Source organism: Rhinichthys klamathensis, unplaced genomic scaffold, assembly GCF_029890125.1.
Source record: "Rhinichthys klamathensis goyatoka isolate OS25496 unplaced genomic scaffold, OSU_Roscu_1.1 h1tg000019l_1, whole genome shotgun sequence".
Taxonomy (NCBI): Eukaryota; Metazoa; Chordata; class Actinopteri; order Cypriniformes; family Leuciscidae; genus Rhinichthys; species Rhinichthys klamathensis.
In genome coordinates, this window is record NW_026606570.1 from 3457702 (window position 1) to 3482196 (window position 24495).

At 37.2% G+C, this 24495-nt stretch overlaps 1 protein-coding gene across 5 annotated transcripts in view; it reads right to left on the bottom strand.

Annotated features, from left to right (window-relative positions):
* The window catches only part of specc1 (sperm antigen with calponin homology and coiled-coil domains 1), a 373450-nt gene that overhangs the window by 113624 nt on the left and 235331 nt on the right, over positions 1 to 24495 (bottom strand). For 2 of the 5 annotated variants that reach the window (XM_056236125.1, XM_056236134.1), the window contains 5 exons: positions 18541 to 18725; positions 17159 to 17259; positions 16995 to 17067; positions 14892 to 15024; positions 5380 to 5482 (listed from right to left, as the gene is read on the bottom strand). In XM_056236125.1, the coding sequence (XP_056092100.1) occupies positions 5380 to 5482; positions 14892 to 15024; positions 16995 to 17067; positions 17159 to 17259; positions 18541 to 18725 (595 nt within the window). Of the gene's footprint in view, positions 1 to 5379; positions 5483 to 14891; positions 15025 to 16994; positions 17068 to 17158; positions 17260 to 18540; positions 18726 to 20986; positions 22546 to 23174; positions 23250 to 24495 lie in introns of those variants that run through there. The other 3 variants (XM_056236158.1, XR_008803997.1, XM_056236143.1) reach the window with 3 other exon arrangements.

Consider the following 24495-nt stretch of genomic DNA (forward strand, 5'->3'; position numbering starts at 1 on the left):
ACAGCCAATCCAAGTTTGATGCATACCCGATGCCCCGAGTGGATGAATTGTTGGAAAGGATCGGCCGAGCCCAGTTCATCACCACTCTTGATCTTTGTAAAGGTTACTGGCAAGTGCCTCTTGACCCAGCATCTCGACCTTATACTGCATTTAAGACTCCCCTTGGATTATTCCATTTCACTGTCTTGCCCTTCGGATTGCATGGAGCCCCAGCAACGTTCCAGAGGATGATGGATCGAGTCCTGCAAGGTGGGGAGGAATGTTCAGCTGCATACTTGGATGATGTTGTCATCTTCAGTAACACCTGGAACGATCACATCCAACACCTCAAGCAAACTCTGGAAAGAATACAGAGAGCAGGTTTGACTCTGAACGTGGGAAAATGCAGATGGGCACAACGAGAAGCCTGTTATTTAGGATACCTGTTAGGTAATGGACAATTGAAACCACAAGTCAGCAAGGTAGAGGCAATTCATCGCAGCCCACCACCAAGAACAAAGAAAGAAGTTAGATCCTTCTTGGGTCTGGTGGGATGGTACAGGCGATTTATCCCAGAATTCGCCTCTATTGCTACCCCATTGACCAACTTGTTGGCTAAGGCAGTACGGAACCCCTTACCATGGACGGAGGACTGTGAGTTGGCTTTTAGATCCCTCAAGGAAAGGATCTGTTCCAGTTCAGTTCTCCAGATACCTGACTTCTCTCAGCGGTTTGTGGTCCAGGTTGATGCTTCTGCAACAGGATTAGGAGCGGTCCTAGCCCAAGGGATTGCTGGGGAGGAGAAGCCAGTGGTGTTCCTCAGTCGTAAGCTGCTGCCTAGAGAGGCAAGATACTCTACAATTGAAAAGGAGTGTCTTGCCATTAAATGGTCCCTCGATAGCCTCCGGTATTACCTGCTTGGGAGAGAGTTTGACTTGGAGACGGACCATCGGGCCCTAAGCTGGATCAATGCGATGAAGGACAACAATGCCAGAGTTACTCGATGGTACTTAGCTCTCCAACCTTTCCGCTACAATGTCCGTCACATCCCTGGGAGGAAGAATGTGATTGCTGACTACCTGTCTCGGTACCCGAGCAGTACGCAGCTTGGAGAGAGAGAAGGTAGTGTAAAGAAGGAGACCTAATCAGACGGCAGTTTGGCGCTGGCTCTGACATACACACACACACACACACACACACACACACACACACACACACATTCAAATTTGCCGCTCCTCTGTTACCGCTATGGTCCGGGTGCACACGAGACACATAGCACTTGTTCATTCAAACACAAAGTACCCATCGTCTTGATACAATAAACTCACATCGCATACACACGCATACATATACGTGCATATAGATTTACCTGCTCATGATGAGTTGATTCTGGGAGTGAGAGAGACAGATTAAACGTGATTGTTGGTATCGAGGGCTATTTATAGCGCACTGTCACGTCTCCGCAATAATGGCGTCACCCGGAAAGGAGGATACTATGTGTCATGTGATGTGGGAAATATTTTTGTGTCCATAGTTAATTTATGTCTTGAAAGAATATTACGTGATGTTGGTATGTATTTTATGGGTATATATTTATGTTTAATGTTTATTAGTGCGAGTTTATGTAGTACTTAAGCACTGTGAAATTTCATGTTCCCCCCGGGGTTTTGGTAAATGGTTGGCTCCAATAGGGGAGGAGCCAACAGTATAAAAGAGTGGCTGAATATTCATTCAGGGTCTCTTGGTAGGCTGATGCGTGAGTGTGCAGTTGTGGTGCCACGAACAAATCAATTAATGTTTTGCTGTGTGAAACCGTGTATTGTGGATACGTGTTTACAGTTTTTTTTTGTTTATTTTATTTATTTTGTTTAGTTAATATATTTTCGCCAGTGGAAGAGTTGATTATTTTTGTACAGTTTTGGACTCGCTTGTAAATAAGTTTCACCTCTATATAAATAAACCATCATTTTGCACCATAGTGCATTTGCGAGCTGGGCCATCATTTTTTATCTTGGACCATACCACGTCCAGGAAGTGGGCCATCAAAACCCACTTCCCTACAGGGAGCTTCGTGCCCTGGATGTGCATCCCACAAATCTCCATCAACTGCAAGATGCTATCCTATCAATATGGGCCAACATTTCTAAAGAATGCTTTCAGCACCTTGTTGAATCAATGCCACGTAGAATTAAGGCAGTTCTGAAGGCGTAAGGGGGTCAAACACAGTATTAGTATGGTGTTCCTAATAATCCTTTAGGTGAGTGTATATATATATATATATATATATATATATATATATATACACACACACACACACACACACACAGTGCTTAGAATAAGTGAACACACCCATGCTAAAGTTGACTACCCTTCACAATATAGACATGGTTTTATTTCAGTTAGCCTAACTGAACATTTATACATAAATAATATATTGTATTTAGACAGTATCACATATTTTACCGGAGGCTGAAATATATTTCACTAAATCATTATATAACCTAAGCAGTTATTCGCAAACAAAATAAATTACACATAAGGCAGTATTTTAGCATGATAATCAGTGTCATAAACTAATCTCAAAACTGAGTGAAATATATGTAGTAGGCTAATATCACATTTAAAAAGTTTACACGAGCGTATAGGCCTACGTATAGGGATATTGTGACTGTGAGGTAATCTTTCCTATGTCAAAAGCTAGCCAAAACTAGGCAAAATATAGTCTGAAAATTCATTTGAGCTCTATAATCAGAAAAGGAATTATATAACACTAAACAACTTACTCCGAACTTGTATCCTCGGCGGGGTCAATTCGTTCTTCAAAATGCAGCCGTTCGTCGTCCGAGTTTCAAATTCCTCTGAGGAAAAGGTGAATCCTTCCCCGCTGTCCAGAATCATCTGAAGGAGTAGCGTGCCATTCTCAAAACGCGATGAACTATCAGTGAATCTGATGAAGAAACGTGTTTTTATGCCATTGATCGCTGCTGGGCGTGTGCGATGCATAATGTTAGATCAGATATTTACCATGTGAAAAGCTCTGGGGGCGTGGCGGCCTCAGCTCATTAAAGATAATGAAGGGAGAACGAAAAAACTGTACCTCTCCTTGGTTTCAAACGGATTACATAAACTGGAAATATTTTTTTAAATATAAATTACTTCATTTAAAAGAAGAGAATTTCAGCTTCATAAAGAGAAATCTCTCGTATCTCTGTGACAAGTATTGACTGAGTTACAGTTAATTTTTCGGACGCGTTTCAGAATGGACTTTACTGACAGAGAGAAGGCAAAACGCGCATCAGGTTTATTTTTCTTTATTTGACGAAAAGCACAACACTTTGTTTTTATTGTGAGTACCCACAAAAAAAATAGACACTTAACAGGATCTAATGATGTACAACACTTATATGTAAGATCAAAATCAACAGAGTAATTTGATTCTCTTTTGCACTGATAAGGAAAAAATCGAGCTCGTCGCGCCGGCCGACCCCAGAGGGTTAAACCTTTGAACAATAGTGTCTTTCTTTTTTACTTCTATTTTGATTTTGTGGGTAAATTTGGCCCAAGTTTTATGAAATTCAACAAAGTGTAGACATTGAAGAAAGTTAGTTTTACGTCAATCCATTGTCACTTAAATTAATATACCAGTCACAAAACTACACAACATGTGTTACAGTCATGTTAATTCATCTGCTAGCACACACAATGTCTAGGCCTGGCACAAACGAATAATCTGACTCCATGACAACATTTAAGTATCGCCATTAACCACACAGAAAAATGTACATCTTATAACAGCCAACTGCCTATTTTCAATGCTGAAATCCACAACTATTAGTTTAAACCTCTAATTGCATTCTGGCATTATTCTGATTATTTTAGCCCCCAGACTGCTGAGTGCTTAAGGCCAGAGGGCTTTCAGAAATTCTATTCAGAAATTTTATTTATAGTTTCTCCTTCTTTGACAAAATATATGTTTATCTTCTGCACATACTATTTTGTCTTTGCTTATCCTTAACAGACAGTGCAGGTCACCTGAGAGCAGTCGGTCAGTATCTGGTGCTTAAATATCAATGCAAACTAAGTGAACAAGTCTATTTTCTAGTATTAAGCAAAATATGCTGAAAGGGGGAGGAGGAAAGAAAGCATGAGCACCATTTTCATCAATAAATTTACCAGCTGAGGCTAATATGAAGGGTAAGCGTGTTAGCGCTAATCTTCCTCTAATACATGACAATGGTGGGGGCCTGGGTCTGGTCCCTCTAAGGGTTTAGGCCTGAAACAGGGTATTAGAGCAGTGACCAGTAGAAATATGATCTGCTCACACACAATTGCATGTGGCCAATAACACATTATTTGCTTCTGGGAACACAAACACTGACTGATACAGTGGCACAATGCCAATTTGATAGATTATTCAGTGTTAGATAGATAACATCTGAAATGTAATGTGGTACTGATTAGAAATGATATGACTAAAATCTTATTTATTTGGTGTTTCAAGACTAATATCATGGTCACCAGAATAAGGTATGTTTTGCATGCTGAGTTTGTTCAGGAATTTTTTTAGAAGGGTATTTGAACATACCAAATACGAAGGCTTAAAATGATCCTTGTGAAAATACTGACACCACAAGATGCCCTCTATTGATAGCCAATTTATATAGTAACATTCCCATTTGTGAACCAACATTTTCCAATAAAGTGTTTCCACAATGTTTGTTGTAAATGTTCTTGGCAATGTGGACTTATTGGTTGCATGCAGTAGGTATTTCTGGGGATTGTTTACTCTTTTTAAAATGAGTTCTTTGATAAATATACTTTGTTCTATAACTTCATAAAATCTTTCTAACTTTATAACTTCTTTTTATAATATTTTTGGTCTACATTTCTTTTTAGGATGTTAATATGTTTAAATACACTATTATTCATATTTTTGTAAGAAGTCTGTTCTGTTCACTAATATTACAAGGGTCACAGCACACTGGGGTGGAGCACTATATGTTTCTTATGAAACGGTGTACGGGAGGAGTATGTTAAGATGGCCAACAGTATACTGTATGTAGACAGCCACTTACCTTATTCCTATGACAATTCTTCTGATACTCCACCACAACTCAAAGTAAAATATTCAAACTATGTAAGGAGTAAATAACCATCAAACGTCAAACAATTAAAACTGTTTCAACTTTCAGACATCACATCCTTTTCTAGTTATTTGTGCAGCTCTGTTTGGTGACACTTGTGGTGCAGAAATTGTTCTCTTTTAAACACGTAAATTCCTTTTCACTCTACATTCCTCCGGCAATGTTGTATTTCAACAGTCATGCCAATAAAACTTCACTGAAAGATGAGAGAGAGAGGGACAGGGTGAGAGAGGGGGTCACGGCCTGTGCTCCTTACCGGATAGCCCTCTGTTTTCTTCTGGCACCACTTCAGTAGAGCGTTCCTCTTAGATCCACCATACTCCCGGGCCAGAGCAGACAGAGGGTCTGTTCTTTCCACACTAGCATCAGGGGACACACACATACACACGTACGGTCACTAACACTGCATCTGTACATATTGGCGACCCGTTAAATGTTTAACCACTGCTAAAATCCTCACAAACTTGTGAGAGTACATCCGTACATCAGGGGCGTTGCTCTGCGAGAGACACAGCATGAAAGATAATCAGATTGCCTTGTTTTGTGTTCAATGGATGATTAGATGACTCTGTGGTCATTGCTCTGGAAGTCAGAACACTGTATGCGTCCTCGTTTTATCACCTTTCACATTGATGTCTGTAAGGGTTTGAAACAAATACAAGACTCAATATATATTCTCTATTGCATAATATAATATCTAATATAATATCAAGGGATTACACTACTGTTTGCTGTTTAAAGAGATTACTGTATAAAGAGATTCATACTTTTATTCAGCAAGGACACATTAAATTGATCAAAAATGACAGTAAAAATCTTTACAATTGATTTTTATTTCAAATAAATGCTGTTCTTTTGAATTTGAAAAAATGTATCATGGTTTCCACAAAAATATTAAGCAGCACAAATGTTTTCAACATATGATAATAATAAGAAATGTTTCTTGAGTAGAAAATCAGCATATTAAAGTGATTTCTGAAGGATCATGTGACAGAAACCTTTGACAGAAACCTGGCTAAAACCAGACGATTACATTGCTTTAAATGAGTCCACCCCCCAAGATTATTGTTATAAACATGAGCCTCGTCTGAAAGGCAAAAGGGGAGGTGTTGCTGTAATTTATAGTAATATCTTTAGAATGACTGAGAACTCTTGTTTCAAATATAATTCTTTTGAAGTGTTGGTGCTTAATGTAACACTATCTAGTGTAAATGATAAATCACGTTTGAGATTTGTGCTGGCTACTGTATACAGGCCACCAGGGCACCATACAGACTTTATCAAATATTTTGCTGATTTTCTATCAGAGTTAGTACTGGCTGCAGATAAAGTCCTAATTGTTGGTACATTTAACATACATGTAGATAACGGAAAATATGCATTGGGATTGGCATTTAGAGAAATTTTGAACTCTATTGGAGTTAGACAACACGTGTCAGGACCTACTCATTGTCGTATTATCACATGGAATCAATGTTGATGCCGTTGAAATTCTGCAGCAGAGCGATGACATCTCAGATCATAATCTAGTCTCGTGTATACTTCATTTAGCCAAGGCTGCAAAGCCGACTCTGTGTTACAAATATGTTAGACCTATCACTTCTGCCACTAAAGATTGCTTTATTAATAATATTCCTGATCAGTTTCATCTCCTCAGCATTCCAAATAGCTTAGAAGAACTCGATATTGCGACAGAAACTTTTGACTCTCTCTTTTCAAGCACTTTAGACACAGTTGCTCCTTTGCGCTTAAAGAAGATCAAAGAAAATAGTCCAATGTCGTGGTACAACGAGCACACTCAGGCCCTTAAGAGAGCAGCTAGAAAAATGGAGCCCAACTGGAAGAAAACAAAACTAGAGTTTTTTCTCATTTCATTTTCATCTGTTTATTTTTCAACCCTCTTAGAAGAAAACAAACAAAACCCTAGGTATTTATTTGAAACAGTGGCTAAATTAACAAGAAATAAAGCTTCAACCCCAGACATTTCCAAACAGCACAGCAGTAATGACTTTATGAACTTCTTTACTTACAAGATTGATAATAGTAGGGAAAAACTTATAACTATGCAACCGTCTACTACAGTATCGCATCAGGAAGTGCATTGTAGTCTCCATGAGGAAAAATACGATTCATTCATTGCTTTATTTTTCTAAACTCGTTAAATCATCTAAATCAACAACATGTATGTTAGATCCTATACCGACTAAACTACTGAAAGAGATGCTTCCAGAGGTCATAGATCCTCTTCTTAATATCATTAATTCATCTTTGTCATTAGGTTACGTACCAAAAACTTTTAATCTGGCTATTATTAAACCGCTTGTTAAAAAAACGCAACTTGATCCTACACAATTAGTCAATTACAGGCTAATCTCGAATCTACCTTTTCTGTCAAAGATAATAGAAAAGGCAGTATCCTCACAACTGTTCCTTTTTTTTAGAAAGAAATGGTATCTGCGAGGATTTTTAGTCAGGATTTAGACCGTACCATAGTACTGAAATTAGAGTCACAAATGATTTGCTCTTATCATCCGATCGTGGTTGTATCTCTCTATTATCTCTCTATTTATTTAGTATTGGCTGCAGATAAAGTACTAATTGTTGGTGATTTTAATATACATGTAGATAATGAAAAAGATGCTTTGGGATTGGCATTTAAAGACATTGTAAACTCAATTGGAGTTAGACAACACGTGTCAGGACCTACTCATTGTCGTAATCATACTCTAGATCTAATATTATCACATGGAATAGATGTTGATGCTGTTGAAATTCTGCAGCAGAGCGATGACATCTCAGATCATTATCTAGTCTCATGTAAATTACATTTAGCCAAGGCTGCAAAGCCGACTCCGTGTTATAAATACGTTAGACCTATAACTTCTGCCACTAAAGATTGCTTTATCAATAAGCTTCCTAATCAGTTTCATCATCTCAGCATCCCGGATAGCTTAGAAGAACTTGATATTGCAACAGAAACGTTTAACTCTCTCTTTTCCAGCACTTTAGACGCAGTTGCTCCGTTGCGCTTAAAGAAGATTAAAGAAAATAGTCCAACGCCGTGGTACAGCGAGCACACCCAGGCCCTTAAGAGAGCAGCCAGAAAAATGGAGCGCAACTGGAAGAAAACTAAACTAGAGGTATTTCGGATTTCGTGGAAAGAGAGCTCGATTGCTTACAGAGAGGCTTTAAAAGCTGCTAGATCTGCTTATTTTTCAAACCTATTAGAAGAAAATAAACATAATCCTAGGTATTTATTTGAAACAGTGGCTAAACTAACGAAAAAGAAAGCTTCAAGCTCAGAAGTGTCAAAGCAACACGGCAGTGATGACTTTATGAACTTCTTCACTTATAAGATTGATAATATCAGGGACAAAATTATAACTATGCAACCGTCTACCACAGTATCGCATCAGGAAGTGCATTGTAGTCTCCCTGAGGAAAAATTTGATTTATTTGTTGCTATAGGAGAGGAAGAATTCTGCAAACTCATTAATTCATCTAAATCAACAACTTGTATGTTAGATCCTATACCGACTAAGCTACTGAAAGAGATGTTTCCAGAGGTCATATATCCTCTTCTTAATATCATTAATTCATCTTTGTCTCTAGGATACATACCAAAAACCTTTAAGCGGGCTATGATAAAACCGCTTGTTAAAAAACCACAACTTGATCCTACAGAATTAGTCAATTACAGGCCGATCTCGAATCTGCCTTTTCTGTCAAAGATATTAGAAAAAGCAGTATCTTCACAACTGTGTTCCTTTCTAGAAAGAAATGATATCTGCGAGGATTTTCAGTCCGGATTTAGACCGTACCATAGCACTGAGACCGCCCTCATTAGAGTCACAAATGATTTGCTCTTATCATCCGATCGTGGTTGTATCTCTCTATTAGTGTTACTCGATCTTAGTGCTGCATTTGACACCATTGACCACAACATTCTTTTAAATAGACTAGAAAACTATGTTGGCATTAGTGGAATTGCATTAGCATGGTTTAAATCATACTTAACTGACCGTTATCAGTTTGTAGCAGTAAATGAAGAGATGTCTTATCGATCACAAGTTCAGTTTGGCGTACCACAAGGCTCAGTACTAGGACCGCTGCTGTTCACTCTGTACATGCTACCATTAGGAGATATCATTAGGAAACATGGAGTTAGCTTTCACTGTTATGCCGATGATACTCAGCTGTATATTTCTTCAAAACCCAACGAAACTTACCAATTCACAAAATTAACGGAATGCATAGCTGATATAAAAAATTGGATGACTAGTAATTTCCTACTACTAAATTCTGAAAAGACAGAGATTCTAATTATTGGACAAAAAACTTCCACACGTAATAACCCAGAATACTGTCTAACACTTAATGGCTACTCTGTCAAGTCTTCGTCGTCGGTTAGGAACCTGGGTGTGCTATTTCATACCAACCTTTCTTTTGAAATCCACGTGTCTAGTATCTGTAAAACTGCATTTTTCCATCTTAAAAATATATCTAAAATACGCCATATGCTCTCATTGGGAAATGCGGAACAATTAGTCCATGCGTTCATGACCTCAAGGCTAGATTATTGTAATGCTCTACTGGGTGGTTGCCCTGCACGCTTAATAAACAAACTACAGCTAGTTCAAAACGCCGCAGCTCGAGTTCTTACCAGAACCAGGAAATATGACCATATCAGCCCGGTTCTGTCAACACTGCATTGGCTCCCTATTAAACATCGTATAAATGTTAAAATATTGTTGATTACCTACAAAGCACTAAATGGTTTAGCTCCGCAGTGCTTGAGCGAGCTCTTAACGCATTATAGTCCTTCACGTCTATTGCGATCTCAAAATTCCGGCCAGTTGATAATACCTAGAATATCTAAATCGACTGCAGGCGGGAGATCCTTTTCCTATTTAGCACCAAAACATTGGAACAGTCTTCCTACCATTGTCCGGGAAGCAGACACACTCTGTCAGTTCAAAGCTAGACTAAAAACACATCTCTTTGACCTAGCATACACATAATACATTATAGACTTCTATAAATTCAATGTTAGGCTGCATAGATTAGGTCAGCCGGAACTGGGAACACTTCCCTTAAATCTTGATGTACTCGCTACATCATAAGAAGAATGGCATCTACGCTAATATTAGTGTCTTTGTTTATCCCGAGGTTTTCCCGCAGCCTGCCGGATCCAGGCAGTGTCCAGATCTGACGAGGGAGCTTTGCCTGGACCCGATGACAATGCAGTGCTGAAGTATCCACTATCCTCTCCCTATGGAGGATCCCTTTCCCACTCTACAGATAAAGCGTTGTGAATTCCGGCTCGCGTACCCCGAAGTGATAAAATAAAACAAAATTCTGTATCAAAATTTATAGGCAAGAAAAGTAGTTTGTTTAGGCTGGGTTGTATGAATTACAAACCTGCGCACATATTTTAAAAAGCACATAACTATAGAATTCTGAATGAGCATGTGAACGCCGTCAGCGTTAATCACAGCTTCGCGTTTAAAGTCTGATCATTTCGACGGAGGTGAATCAATCAAAGTTAACTTTAGCTGGAAGTAACATTATTCAAGAACCGCTATAACGCCAAAACAATCTGTTACCTTAAATTATATGTTTATCTCTGTAAAGCTGCTTTGAAACAATCCATTGTTAAAAGCGCTATATAAATGAAGATGACTTGACTTGACTTGACTATTAGTGTTACTCGATCTTAGTGCTGCATTTGATACCATTGACCACAACATTCTTTTAAATAGACGTAAAAATTATGTTGGCATTAGTGGAATTGCATTAGCATGGTTTAAATCATACTTATCTGACCGTTATCAGTTTGCAGCAGTAAATGAAGAGATGTCTTATAGATCACAAGGCTCAGTACTAGGGCCGTTGCTGATGATACTCAGCTCTAACGAAACTCTTTACGCCCTGACGAAACTCTCCAATTCCAATCCTACCACTTAATTCTGAAAAAAACAGAGATTCTAATTATTGGACAAAAAACGTCCTCACGTAATAACCTAGAATGCTGTCTAACACTTGATGGTTGCTCTGTCAAGTCCTCGTCGTCGTTTAGGAACCTGGGTGTGCTCTTTGATACCAATCTTTAATTTGAAAGTCACGTTTCTAGTATCTGTAAAACCGCATTCTTCCATCTTAAAAATATATCTAAATTACGACATATGCTTTCAATGACAAATGCGGAACAGCTGGTTTATGCGTTCATGACATCAAGGCTAGATTATTGTAATGCTTTTATGGGTGGTTTCCCTGCACGCTTAATAAACAAACTACAGCTGGTCCAAAACGGAGCAACTAGAGTTCTTACCAGAATCAGGAAGAATGACCATATTAGCCCAGTTCTGTCAAAACTGCAATAGCTCCCTATTAAACATTGTATACATTTTTTAATATTGCTGATTACTTACAAAGCACTAAATGGTTTAGCTCACCACTACTTGAGCGAGCTCTTAACGCATCATAGTCCTTCACGTCTATTGCGATCTCAAAATTCCGGCCAGTTGATAATACCTAGAATATCAAAATCGACTGCTGGCAGTAGATCCTTTTTAGCACCAAAACTTTGAAACAGTCTTCCTAACATTGTCCGGGAAGCAGACACACTCTGACAGTTTAAATCACTCTGCCAGTTTAAATCTAGACTAAAAACACATCTCTTTGACCTGATGAGCATATACATAACACATTATAAACTTCTATAATTCAATGTTAGGCTGCATAGATTAGGTCAGCCGGAACCGGGAACACTTCCCATAAATCCTGATGTACTCGTTACATCATAAGAAGAAAGGCGTCTACGCTAATATTAGCGTCTATAGTATAGGCGTCTCTCTGTTTATCCCGAGATTTACCACACTCTGCCGGATCCAGGCCGTATCCAGATCTGATGAAAGACCTGCGCCTGGACACGACAACAACGCAGTCCTGAAGTGTCATCTAGTCTCTCCCCTGTGAAGGCCTCCTTCCCTTCCCTTTACCTCTGTACAGATAAAACGTTGTCAAAATGATTCCAGGTCACATATGGAAGTGACAAAAAATTCTGTATTATGAATTTAAGGCCAGACAAGTAATTTGTTGAGGTCAATTTGTAAAGAAAGACTACAAGCCTGCGCACATATATATTCAAAAGCGCATACCTATAGACTAAACACGTAATACGCATGTGCACGCCGTCAGCGTTTTCACAGATTCGCGTTTTTGACGTTTATGCGGAGATAACGTTTTTGTGAATTTTTCAACGCTTGCACCTTGAAACCTATTTCAAGGTTTGCATTCTCGAGCCACCAGGCACTGTTGTCGTGCGGATGAGCTGGCCGGAGCGCATTAAGGGTTTTCTGTTAGAACGGTGTCGTCTAAGCGGCCCCTAAGTTAATAACTAATGATCTTTGCAACGGAAGTGAATCAATCAAAACTAACTTTAGCTGGACAATAACTTTATTCTAGAGCTGCTGTAAAGCCAAAAAATTCTCGGTTACTTTAATTTCCTATTATCACTGTAAAGCTGCTTTGAAACAATCTATATTGTTAAAAGCGCTATATAAATGAAGGTGACTTGACTTGACACTGAAGACTGGAGTAATGATGCTGAGAATCCAGCTTTGCCATCAAAGGAATAAATTACATTTGAAAAAAATACATTTGAAAACAGTTATTTTAAATGAAAGTAAGAATATTTTACAATATTACTGTTTTTAAACAGTGAGCATGAGAAAAAAAATCTTACCAACCCAAGATTTTTCAACGGTAGATAAATGGTGTAGATAAAGGCAGTTCTGTGATTTTTAATAATAATAATAAAAAGACACATCTAATAGTGTGTCTGTGTTTGTTGAGAGTGATTTAAAATTGCTCAAGGAATTTATCTCTAAAAATGTTTAGAAAATTGGCAATTAAAAGTAAAACAGCATTTTACAAATTATTTTATAATTATTATGCATGCGGCTCTTATGAGCTGATATGAGAAAATTCAATTGATAAGTTGAGAGAATTTCCACTTCCAGTGTTGTGCCTGAACGCGTTCATTGAACGATAGTTCATGAACTCGTTCATATTTTGGGCGGACGTGAACTGAACGTATTACTGCCTAATGAACAATACTGTGAACTCGTTCATTCTGGTGTCTGTGAACGCACACTCTCTCAGTTTAACTTCGTTCAATAGGGTGCCAGATTTCTATAGAGCCTTCCAGGCGAAAACCCGGCTAAAACACACCGTAAACAGGCCTTAATATGTAACGAAAAAAAACATCCAATCTGGCAACACCAGCCACCAGTGTCGCACCGCCGCATGCGTCATCAAAACAAAAACAGCATGTAGACGACAAGGCATCGAGGAGGCGTCGTATGATCATTTAAACGAGTTTTATGACAAGGTCAGTGAGGATGGGAAAAATCTTACATTTCTGTGCAAACTTTGCCCACCGATAAAATAATTGTTGTCTGTGGCTGTATATGGGCTGTGGCAATAATAATAATAAAAAAAAAAAAAAAGCTCGCAACAACATATGGAAAAAAAGAACTATGAACTAGTTCATTTTTGGAACTTGTGAACTTAGTTCAAAATTGTGAAGTATGAACTATGAACTGAACTAATTCATTTTAAAATTTGTGAACTGAACTTTGAACTAGTTCATGTAGAAAGTGAACAACACTTCTAAAAGTTTTATTTGTAAAAATGTCTGTTTAGATTTTGTTCTTGTTTCATGGTCTTAGGTCATGTTTACTGTATGTCATGTCTTATATTTTTAAATTCTTCATAGTCATAGGCTGCATCCATACTTCCCTACTATTTAGTAGGTGAAAAACAGTATGTGAGCCGAGTAGTATGTCTGAATTCACAGTATTCATGAAACAGTAGTCGAAAAGTACCTGGATAACTTACTACTTCTAGCGCGATTCCACATACAATGGACACTTTACTATCCCATGAGGCCATAGGAGAGGATTTGCAAACGACAGTGAAGCTGGCAGGTCACTTGATAAAACATGCCAAATGTAGTATGTCCAGAATACACACATACCACACATTCATACTATAAAGAAGATACTGTTTTTAGTGGTCGCAAACTAATTACTTATTCCAAAACAGTACCTACTCAGAGAGTATGTTTCTCTGGTCTCGTGTCTAGCTGTGTTAAATGTAATCCTCTATTGGTGAGATTTGTTTAACGATATATGTAAGTTCAAGTCTGTTTTGTTCATGTAATTTAGTTCAATTTATTTTGTATGTTTATCTTTTGTAAATAAAACATTGGGCTCTCACTCTGACTCCCATTCAGCAGACTTTTCAGCAGCAAAAAAAGGTCCATGAACACATTGTGTGTCAACTTCCCAATAGTGTAATTGAAAACTAATAAAGATCATGACCAAGGTTCTCTATCAAAACCTTTTTTTTCCCTTGTGTATCAGTCTGTACCAAGCATGATTCAGTTCAAAGTGTGAATCACCAAAGAGACTGGCTTGCACAACACACGACATTGTTTCTAAACAGGACAGCAGAGGTTATCAAAACGAAAATAGGGAGAAACAGCTGAGGAATCACAATGTCACAATGTAAACAATGAGTGTGTCACAAATGTGAAATAAAGTTTAGGCTTTTCTGGTCTATGTCATCTTATTAACCATTGTCTCTACTTCATTCACATATTTTTAGTAGAGAAAGGTAATTGTGTCATTTGTTGTTTTAGTGCCCCTAGTTAGAAAAAAACGTTCACTGCATCTGTGGTTTTGTGTTTGTGAAGCTTACTTGAGTTTACTGTTGGCTCTGTTGTAAGTAAATGAGGAGGTGCGGGCGTTGAAGTGAGCTGGAGTTTTAATTACTGACTCGAGGGACGGACTTTTCCTCATAAGAGACGAGGGCTTCAGTTCGTCACATGACCCTGAGAGAGACAGAACCACAGACACACACGAGAATTTTTATATTGTCTCCTATTATTGCCACAGTTCTAGAGAATACTCTGTTCAAGAACATATAACAATTCAATTTTCGTGGATTTTAATAAGTAATGCTCTAATTAAACAACATTTATTTAAATTAGGACAACTCATGCTACCAATGCTTCTGAATTAATAGCACACAATACGTACACAACCGTTCAAAGGTTTGGGGTCAGTAAGGTTTTTTAGCACTTCTATGCAGCAAGGACGCATCAAATTAAACAAAAGTGACAGTAAAGACAATTTAAAATATATATATATATATATATATATATATATATGCTGTTCTTTTGAACTTTCTATTTGTCAAAGAACCCTGAAAAAAAAAATGATCAATGGTTTCTTCAAAAACATTAATGAACACAACTGTGATATTGAAAAGAAATGTTTCTTGAGCAGCAAATCAGCATATTAGAATGATTTCTGAAGGATCGTGTGACACTGATAAATGGCTGCTAAAAATTCAGCTTTGCCAGCAGATGAACTTGTTTCATGGTAACATGCCTATTGTTAAGTTCCCTTTGAAGGGAACTCATGCTACGTCGGAAGTTACAAAGCTATGGGAATGCCTCTTTGTGATTGCGCCTTGAAGCACGTGTGTGTTCAGGGGGTGGGGTGGGGGTTATTTGTTATCATCTCTCGTGGCAGATAAATTGCCTGGAGAGGATGGCTGTTTTTCTGGCTCTGAAACATTTCCTTCCAGACCTAAGGGGCCATAATGTGCTTGTGCTAGACAACACATCGGTGGTCATCCACCTAAATCATCAGGGGGGTCTGCAGTTGCGCCCCCTTTGCAAATTGGCGCACTAGAACCTCCTGTGGCACCAGGGCAAGCTGGTCTCACGCAGTGTACATCCCTGGGTGCCTGAATCGGGGAGGATACATCCTGTCGAGGCAGGGGCTGAGGGCCGGGGAATGGAGGCTCCACCCCAAGGTGGTGGAGAGAATTTGGAGGGAGTTTGGCCAGGTGGAAGTGGACCTGTTTGCATCTCAAACTATGATTGAAACTGTCACAGAGAAACTGCTGGCTATTACATCTCTAAAGAGAGTAGGAGATCGTCAGGTCCTGTCGGTTGCCCTTCATGTTTGGAGTTTGCACCTGGCACAATGAAAGCTTTTTTACACCCTAGACCAGGGTACGTACCTAAGGTCCCCACTAATGTGGCGCGATCTATACTGTTACAGGCCTTTTTCCCTCCTCCCTTTCAGACGTTGGACCAGGAGAAGCTAAATTTGCTATGCCCAGTCAGGGCATTGGATGCTTTGCTTATGTCCACAGAGCTGCCCTGTGGTGAAAGTCTGATACATTTGTGTGTGCATCTCAGGTTATGACTGCAACCATGGTTCCCTCAAAAGGGAACGAGACGCTGCATCGCCCTGCCATAATTCCTGCATGCCAGTGATTGATTTGCTTTGGCCAATCAGAAGCTGACATTGTTTGGTCTGGGTGTGCTTTATAGCTTCCTGGTCATGACGTCACTTGCTGATTACACTGATTACACACGTGCTTCAAGACGCAGAGGCGTTTCCCATAGCGTTGTAACTTCAAACGCAGCATCTCATTCCCTTTTCAGGGAACCATGGTTACAGCCGTAACCTGAGAAGTTATGTGGCTTTTGAAACAATGTATTTAGATTGCATTTTACTGCAATACCTGTTTCAATATACCCCATTTTAGAAACTGACGTTTTAGACATCAATTTCAGACACAGATATTGACTATTGCTTTGAAAACAATTTCACAATTTTCACAAATTCACAATTTCTGTGGTAAGCGACAATATCACAGATCATCAACAGTTTAACTCGTCCATTAAATTTAAATGTTTCTCTACACTATGGGTGTTTAAGGATAACTGAAGTGTTGTTTGAAAGACGCAGCATAATTTGACAATTTGTCTTTATGAAGTACCATTGTGGGAGAAATCTCCAAAGGCGATTCTTCTGTCAAGGGTCTTTGATAGTTGCTTGATTCCAGAGTGCCTCTAGAAACATAAAGCACATGTCAGTGATCGCATACCCTGTGCTCTAGAGCCTCTAGAATAAATGTGTGGTGTATTGTGAGATTTGTAGTACCTGAATTGGGGAGACAGCAGCAGCAGGGGCTGTGCGGATTGGTATGCCACTTAGGGGGCTTCTGGGAGATGTATGTATCTGTACTGAGCTGCTGGGTCCATCTAGCAAAATACATCAGCATCACCATTTAAATGGCCATACAAAAGTAGACAAATAAAGACGTAATAGACAACATTTTAGAGGATACGGCATAATATCCCTTTTTTTAAATCATCCAATGTAGTTTTTTACTGTCACATCCTTTAAAAACAGCCTGCAAGGGTTCACGAAATAATCTGCACCGAAATTTGCCACACAAACTGTAGAGGTCAGACTGAAATGATTAGTGACATTTTTAAAAATAAACTTGTTTCTAATATTTGGATCTTCTGAAGGTTAAGGAGAGTGGCAGGTGCTACAAACAACCAGAAAACCCATTAGGTAGGACAGACTTCTCTGCATTTTACTCTTAGTGTTCTGCTCTTTAGAAGTAACAGTATCTATTTCTGATATTTCCACAGCGAGACTGGGCAGAAATGTAAATATGGGAGGGCATTTGTTAATATTCACATTCATCTGACATCTGAAATTTCATCAGTAAGTTTAGAAGGAGCAGTTTCGACAGCTTTGTTTCAATAGATGGTCTTTGGAACTGGAGAGGAAGTTTGGAGTTTGATGTTATCATGGTACAATGAACCCTTTTATTTCAAAAGTTTAGGTAAAATTTGATTTATCATAATAAATCTCGTTTAAGGTAAATAAATGGTTCGTGAAGACCCTTATTAGGAGTTATAGTTTTATGAAGCTGGAATAACTGTCTGATGCCACATTAGACTTTTTGATATAAGCCATTGTATTCAGCAGAACATTTTATAAAAATCACAAGCTGCACTAAATTGTATTAATATTGGGACGCTGTGTATTATTGTTTCATTTAACAAACTCTCCCATCTAACTTGACATTTTTTTGTTGACATTCATTAATTAATAAGAACAAGTCCTGCTGTCTCACAACCCATATGTTAGAGGTATCTGTCCAACATAAAGACATGCAGGAATGATTTGAGAGGTCTGGCTGCTGTAATGAGAGCCAGACTTTCCTGCTGCCGTGTTACAGATAGATTATGATGGCAGACAGGAGATGTTTGGAGAGCATTACATTCTTAGCTCCGATTAAAGAACAGCTTCTGTTAGCATCTGTTTCACCACGATAGCGCCACGATCTAAACACTTAATCACTGCATAAATATTTTCTCAGCAATCATTTTACAATATAGAACATTTTACTAATTAATATCTCAGATCTTAAAATGAATGTTACAAGAGAGAAGAGGTGAGAAAGGGAGAGAACAAGAGTCAGAATGAGGGAAAAAGAAAAGCGTAGAGAAAGGTCATGTCCTCACTCGGCACAGCTGTGTCAAAAGACTTGATGAGGGATTTGACCGTGGCTGCTGATTCTGAGGACGTGTTGCTTCCACTCCCACTGCCGTGGGTTAGGAAACCGACAAGTGCATTCTGGGACATGGTCATTCGGCACCAGTGAAGACTGCCATCTGAGTCAGAGGGACAAACATCTTCACTCCATAACCTATCAATCACAGAACACACATACAGATATAGAGACAGGCTAAAGGGGTGTTTATGTTGAAAAGTAAGACACTACATGTGTATGTGATGAATAAACTTTTTTACATACTTTTCTTTACATTACAAATATAGAAATTGTTATATACTTTTTTTTCAATGACTTTGTAATACTTGCTTTAAATAATATTAAATAGTATAATAGTAATTACTTAATATTTTAAATCATACCAAAATGCCATTCAATATAAATAAATTAGGCAAATCCCACGAAATCATGTTGGGGTCACATCTCACCCAAACACAATTATTTTTATTTCATTAAAATAATGTAATACAATGATACATTTAAATCAAAATAAAACCAGGACTAACACGTGGTAAATATAATTAAATGTGTTTTCACCCCTCTCTCTCCCCTGCCCATCATGTATAGATAGACCAAATACAGCTGTACCTTAATTCCAAGTAAGATAACCATCTCATGTGAAACTAAACAAGATACCACACATATGAGACACGATACTATGGAAGTAAAATAATGACAAATGTTTTTGAAACAAAAAGCCTGTTGAATTGCACTACCAAATTAAACATAAAAACAGCCCTCATAATAATCACAAATACACTTACATAAATTAGTTTTTATGAATGAATGGCCTTCTCTAACTGTTGCTCGTCTTCGTCCACAACACGCGCTTGCACCCCCTGCTGGTGAGGTCGACTAACAGCAGATGGGGATTATGCTCGGTAATCTACTGCTTTTCCTGCAGTTCCTGGATGTCAACGTTGAATTTACTGTCGAATTTGAACCACTGAATTTGTGGAAGCGAATTTGCGAAGCGAAATAAAATGGACTGAAAACCGCCTGTTGAATATTATAGGTTGCATTTTTAATCAGTTTGAATATTTTGGAAGTGAAATATGAAAGGTGAATATGGATTATTGAATTTTTACTAATGAAAATGTGTTTGAAATGTTTTGAATTGAAATATTCACAGCTTAAATATTCAACCATGCTAAATTACAGCCCATAAAAATGCAAGCCCTAAAAATACAATGCATTAAAATACAAGCAGGGTTAATGCAATGCATATTTTTTTCAAGTAGTGCAATTCAACAGGCTTTTTGTTTCAAAAACATTTGTCATTATTTTACTTCCATACGATACCACACTGAGGAGAAAACCGAAAAAACAAATAGCCCATAAATAGGCATTCATTTGTCAGAGTAGAAGTAAACTAAATGTCTGGTCTGAATAGAACACATGAATATGAGTGTAACTATGTTAAAAGATGCAATAGACAAAAAGCATAAATGGATAAATACAATAATAGTGTTTGAAAGGATTAATCATAGAAATAACCATAAAAGAATAATCATACGCATGTTTTAAAATTTTTCGTATACACCACATTTCATCTTTAATATGAATGAGTATGAATGAATAATTTTTACTTTTAAGTTGCATTTGTTTGGTTCTTAGTTCAATCTCAAACAATTCTTTTATTTTGTATTATTAAGAGGTTTGCACAAGAGTTAACTGTAAACTGCAAACATTAAACTTTGCTGAAATGAAATGTCTTTCACTGGAAGTGTTCTGTTAACTCTGCTAAACTGTAATTACTAAAACTGAAACTAAATAGAAATGTGTTCACAAAATAAAAACTAAACTAAAACTAACAAAACAATTAATGAAACTAAGTAAAACTAAACTGAAATTTATAGGAAATTTGAACATGATATTAAAATAAAAACTAATTTTAAAAAAGCATAACTATAATAACCTTGATTCTCATAAATAAACAATGTTCACAAAAACTTTTGGAAGAACAGCAATACTGGGTTATTAAATCATTTTTGCACAGGACCATCAATATAGCATTTCTCGTGTTTTATCAATACTCAGTAGTCACTCTTTGAGTCAGGCAAGTATAAAGACAGTTTCCCAGTGCTCTTGTGTGTTGGTATATTAGCGCTAATTCTCCACAGAACACACAGTTAGGGTGAGGTTCTATATGCACATTTGAACACACTAAATTGAGGCAAAAATTTCATTTTGTACAAAAATGGTTCAATATGCAAGTATGCATGCAAAATATCAGCAAGAACTCTTAAAACACAGCTCTGGTGATGCCACTGTATTTTAGGATTAATTCCTAAACTGCTGATATCATGTTTCTTCACTGTAAATGGATGCATAGAAACATGGGAAAATGAGAAGCCCCAGTGGAAGCATCCTTAAAAACACACAGAGGCATTACATGCTGGAATGGTTTGATTTATTGACCTCAAAAGAACAGAATACACGGACGACACTTTTAAACGTACATTTAAAACCCCATGTGGTAGAGATAAACAGTAGTGTGTCTCTCATGAGAACACAAGTCTTTGCAGTCACATAAAACAGTACATAAGTCACATTTGCACATTCACTAAATCACACAACATATACTGCATCATTTAAAGGCAGAGAAGGTGTGTTACTTCTGACCATGTAATCCTATTTCGGCACAGTCATGTTCTAACTGTTAATACCAGCATGTGAATTCTGCATCTAGATGAATATGCTCCTCTGAGACATACAACCTGAGTATTGACAAAATGGTAGGTTGAGGACCTGATACTTGAGAGTCATGTCTTATTTGCATTTATAATTTCATTGTGATTCACATCTTTCGATTTCAGTGAGAAACATCATTAACCAATGCAAACAGGAATGTGAGTGGAGCAGAAAAGTTCCTCATGCATGAGGAACAAAAACAGAAGTGCTTAGCAAAGTTGTTTACTTTGAACGTGAGGTAAAGCACGTTTCTCAAAAACTCGACTGATTTCTTATTACTACTTCTAGTGATGACACAGAAACGATGAGACAACCATCCTACAGCAAATGTAATGCAATACAAGTAATCTTCATTGGTTAGTGCTTGTGTAAATCAAATGAAAGCATTTAAAAGTTGTAAACCAACTGGGTTTTAACTATAAGAATCTAATTGTTTTTAAAGACTATAACAAGCTTGATATGTTGGAGTGTTGATAAGAATTGTTTGTCTGCCATCTAGTGTTGGACTTGCCAACAACAGTGAGAAACCAAGATTTCATCGTTTGAAAAGTGGCACATGAAAATTCCCAAAGTTTTCATGTAACTCAAATCTGCTATGCTTATGTGCCTAATGTGTAAACATAGAAAATATAAAACAAATAACATAGAATAGAGGCAATTAAATGCTGTTTAATTACATACATTTACATATATATATATATATATATATAATTCAAGGTATGATTATTTTAGGCAGAAACAGCTCTTTGGCTGCTGTGGAAATAAAAATCATTAAGACAAAATCAAAAAGTGCTGGTAGAGTAGTAAAGGTCTGTAAATGTTGGCTTTATTCCTATTTATTACAATACAAAGCTATTTTTGTACTTTAAAAATACAGTTAAGGATATAATAAATTAATGTTACAGATACATCCTTACACAATTTGTTCACTTTGTCTTCTAACTATCCCCCACATTTCAGTTGTCCTTGCTTAAAAGGTGCAACAACAAAAGCCTAAAACAGGTAAAACGATCAATTCAAACACATTTCAAATAGTGCAGGTGCTGTTTGATTTAGAACAAATACAAATATCTCCTCTGAGAAGATGTGAAAACATCATGTAATCTGTTCAGAATATGTCTCCACTTCATCTTCATGAATAATACTGACATACAGATAACTGTATTACAATACTGTGAACCAGTCATTGGTTTTAACTCTAACTATCTATCGCCCCTCAACTGCAGTCTTGGAGGTCTCAAATGCAGATCCAGAGGAGATTCTGAAAGAAACACAAAGAAAACAATGGTGTCCAAATGGAGGTATATTAAAAGTTTATATTAGTAAGTTTATTTGGATGAAAGCCTGACTTTTGAGATGGAATTTACTTTTGAGATGAGTAGCATCACCAGTAATTGAGTTTCATTTATAAAACACGTTTTCATCATGGCAGCAAATGCTCATTTGTCACCATCAACCTTCATGCATTTCTCTGGAAATCAATAAAACATCTGACATTTTTTACAAGCAGATTTATAAGCATGTCTGATGACTGAAGGAAGAAAACCTTCAAACTTTTCCAGAAACATGAGATATTTGTTTGACAATCTGTGTGCAAAAATCATAGCAAACAGCAGATGTCGCCACATACAAATAATTTGAGGGCAAGAACTTAAGGAAAAGGAAAGCAGACCCAGCAAGCAAAGCAGACCCAGCCCCTTCTGAATAAAATGAGCACAGCCAATCAAATAGTAGTATTGTTCAAAGCAGTGGGCGGGTGGCTAAGGCAAGGAAAACAGGCAAGACACAAGCTCTTGAACATCCTCAATGATTAAATCACTCTGACCATCTATAAGTATTCATTCTAGCATTCAGTATAAGTGCTGGGGCTGGTGCTAGCACTGCACTCACCTGGGTCAGAGGGAAATCCTTTAGAGAGCAATCTCAGGGAGCATCGGAGGGAGTGGGGAGATCGACACACACTGGCTGTCCGTTTGAACGGAGGGGAAGAGTTTTTAAATATTTAGCAACTCAAACGCATTACTTATAAAAGCGCCGTATTTTATTAAGCCCATCTCAAAATACTTAAACCGGTATACAATACATGGACTCAGGCTCATAATCGTATTGGATTTCTATTATGAAGTGCACAGGTCTAGTGTCACATGATAATAATAGGGAAAAAAGGTTGATGCTTGCACTGCAGTCTGATGCAAAATGTTCTACAAAGCTAGTAGTTCACAAAATAATGAAAACCAAAGCATTAATGCCAGCCCAACACCAGAGAATAAACACTATTTGAGGTAAAGATGTTGCTGTTCATTTCCCTAAACAGTTTGTTTGTGTATTTCTTGTGTAAATTTGCACATGAAATGCACACAAAATTGATAATGGGCTCATTATCAGTTCAAACTCAAATATATCTGAATGTATGTGTTTATCATTTTTAAAGATATGACAGGTCTATTTGTGTTAAAAATAAGGCAGTGAGAGTCAGCGAGTCTGTGTACGAAACCTGAAAAATGTTATTCAACGCCTATGACATGCTACAATTCATGTTTTTGTGTGTGCTTTGTTGGTTGGTTGAAAAATAAAAATGCTGTTTGATTGAGCAGTTAAAGTAAATAACATTTACAGTGTTACTGTTCACTAAAACTGAAATTATTAAAAATAATGTGTTAACTGAAATGTTAACACATGAGTTAATGAGTAAATGAATTAATGAGTTAATAAATAAAATAAAATATAAATATTAAATAAAAAAAATTAAAAATGGAAATTAGAAATGTTGCCTTGGCAACTAAGTTGAAGTACAAAAATGACTAAAACTGAAACTAAAATAAATTAAAGATAAACTGAAATATATAAAAAAAATCAATTAACAAATTAATAAAAATGGCAAAAGCACATAACAAATGACTAAAATGTAAAATAAAATTAAAACTGAAAATATAAAATAAAAGCTATTAATTTAAAATGTTAATAAATAGTATAATAGTATATAAATAATATTTAAAAAACACTGAACATTCATAAATATCCAACTTTTTAACTGATTCCATTTTCCAAGGATAATCAAATAAATATTTAATGACTACAATGCTTTGTCTAAAGTTCATTCAAATCTGTTGTGATGTGATGCTATATATTATACCCTTTTAAGCTGGTTTGAAATGTTCCCACTTAAGAGTTAAAAAACATGGACTAACTGAGCAGCAAGGCAGCTACCTTT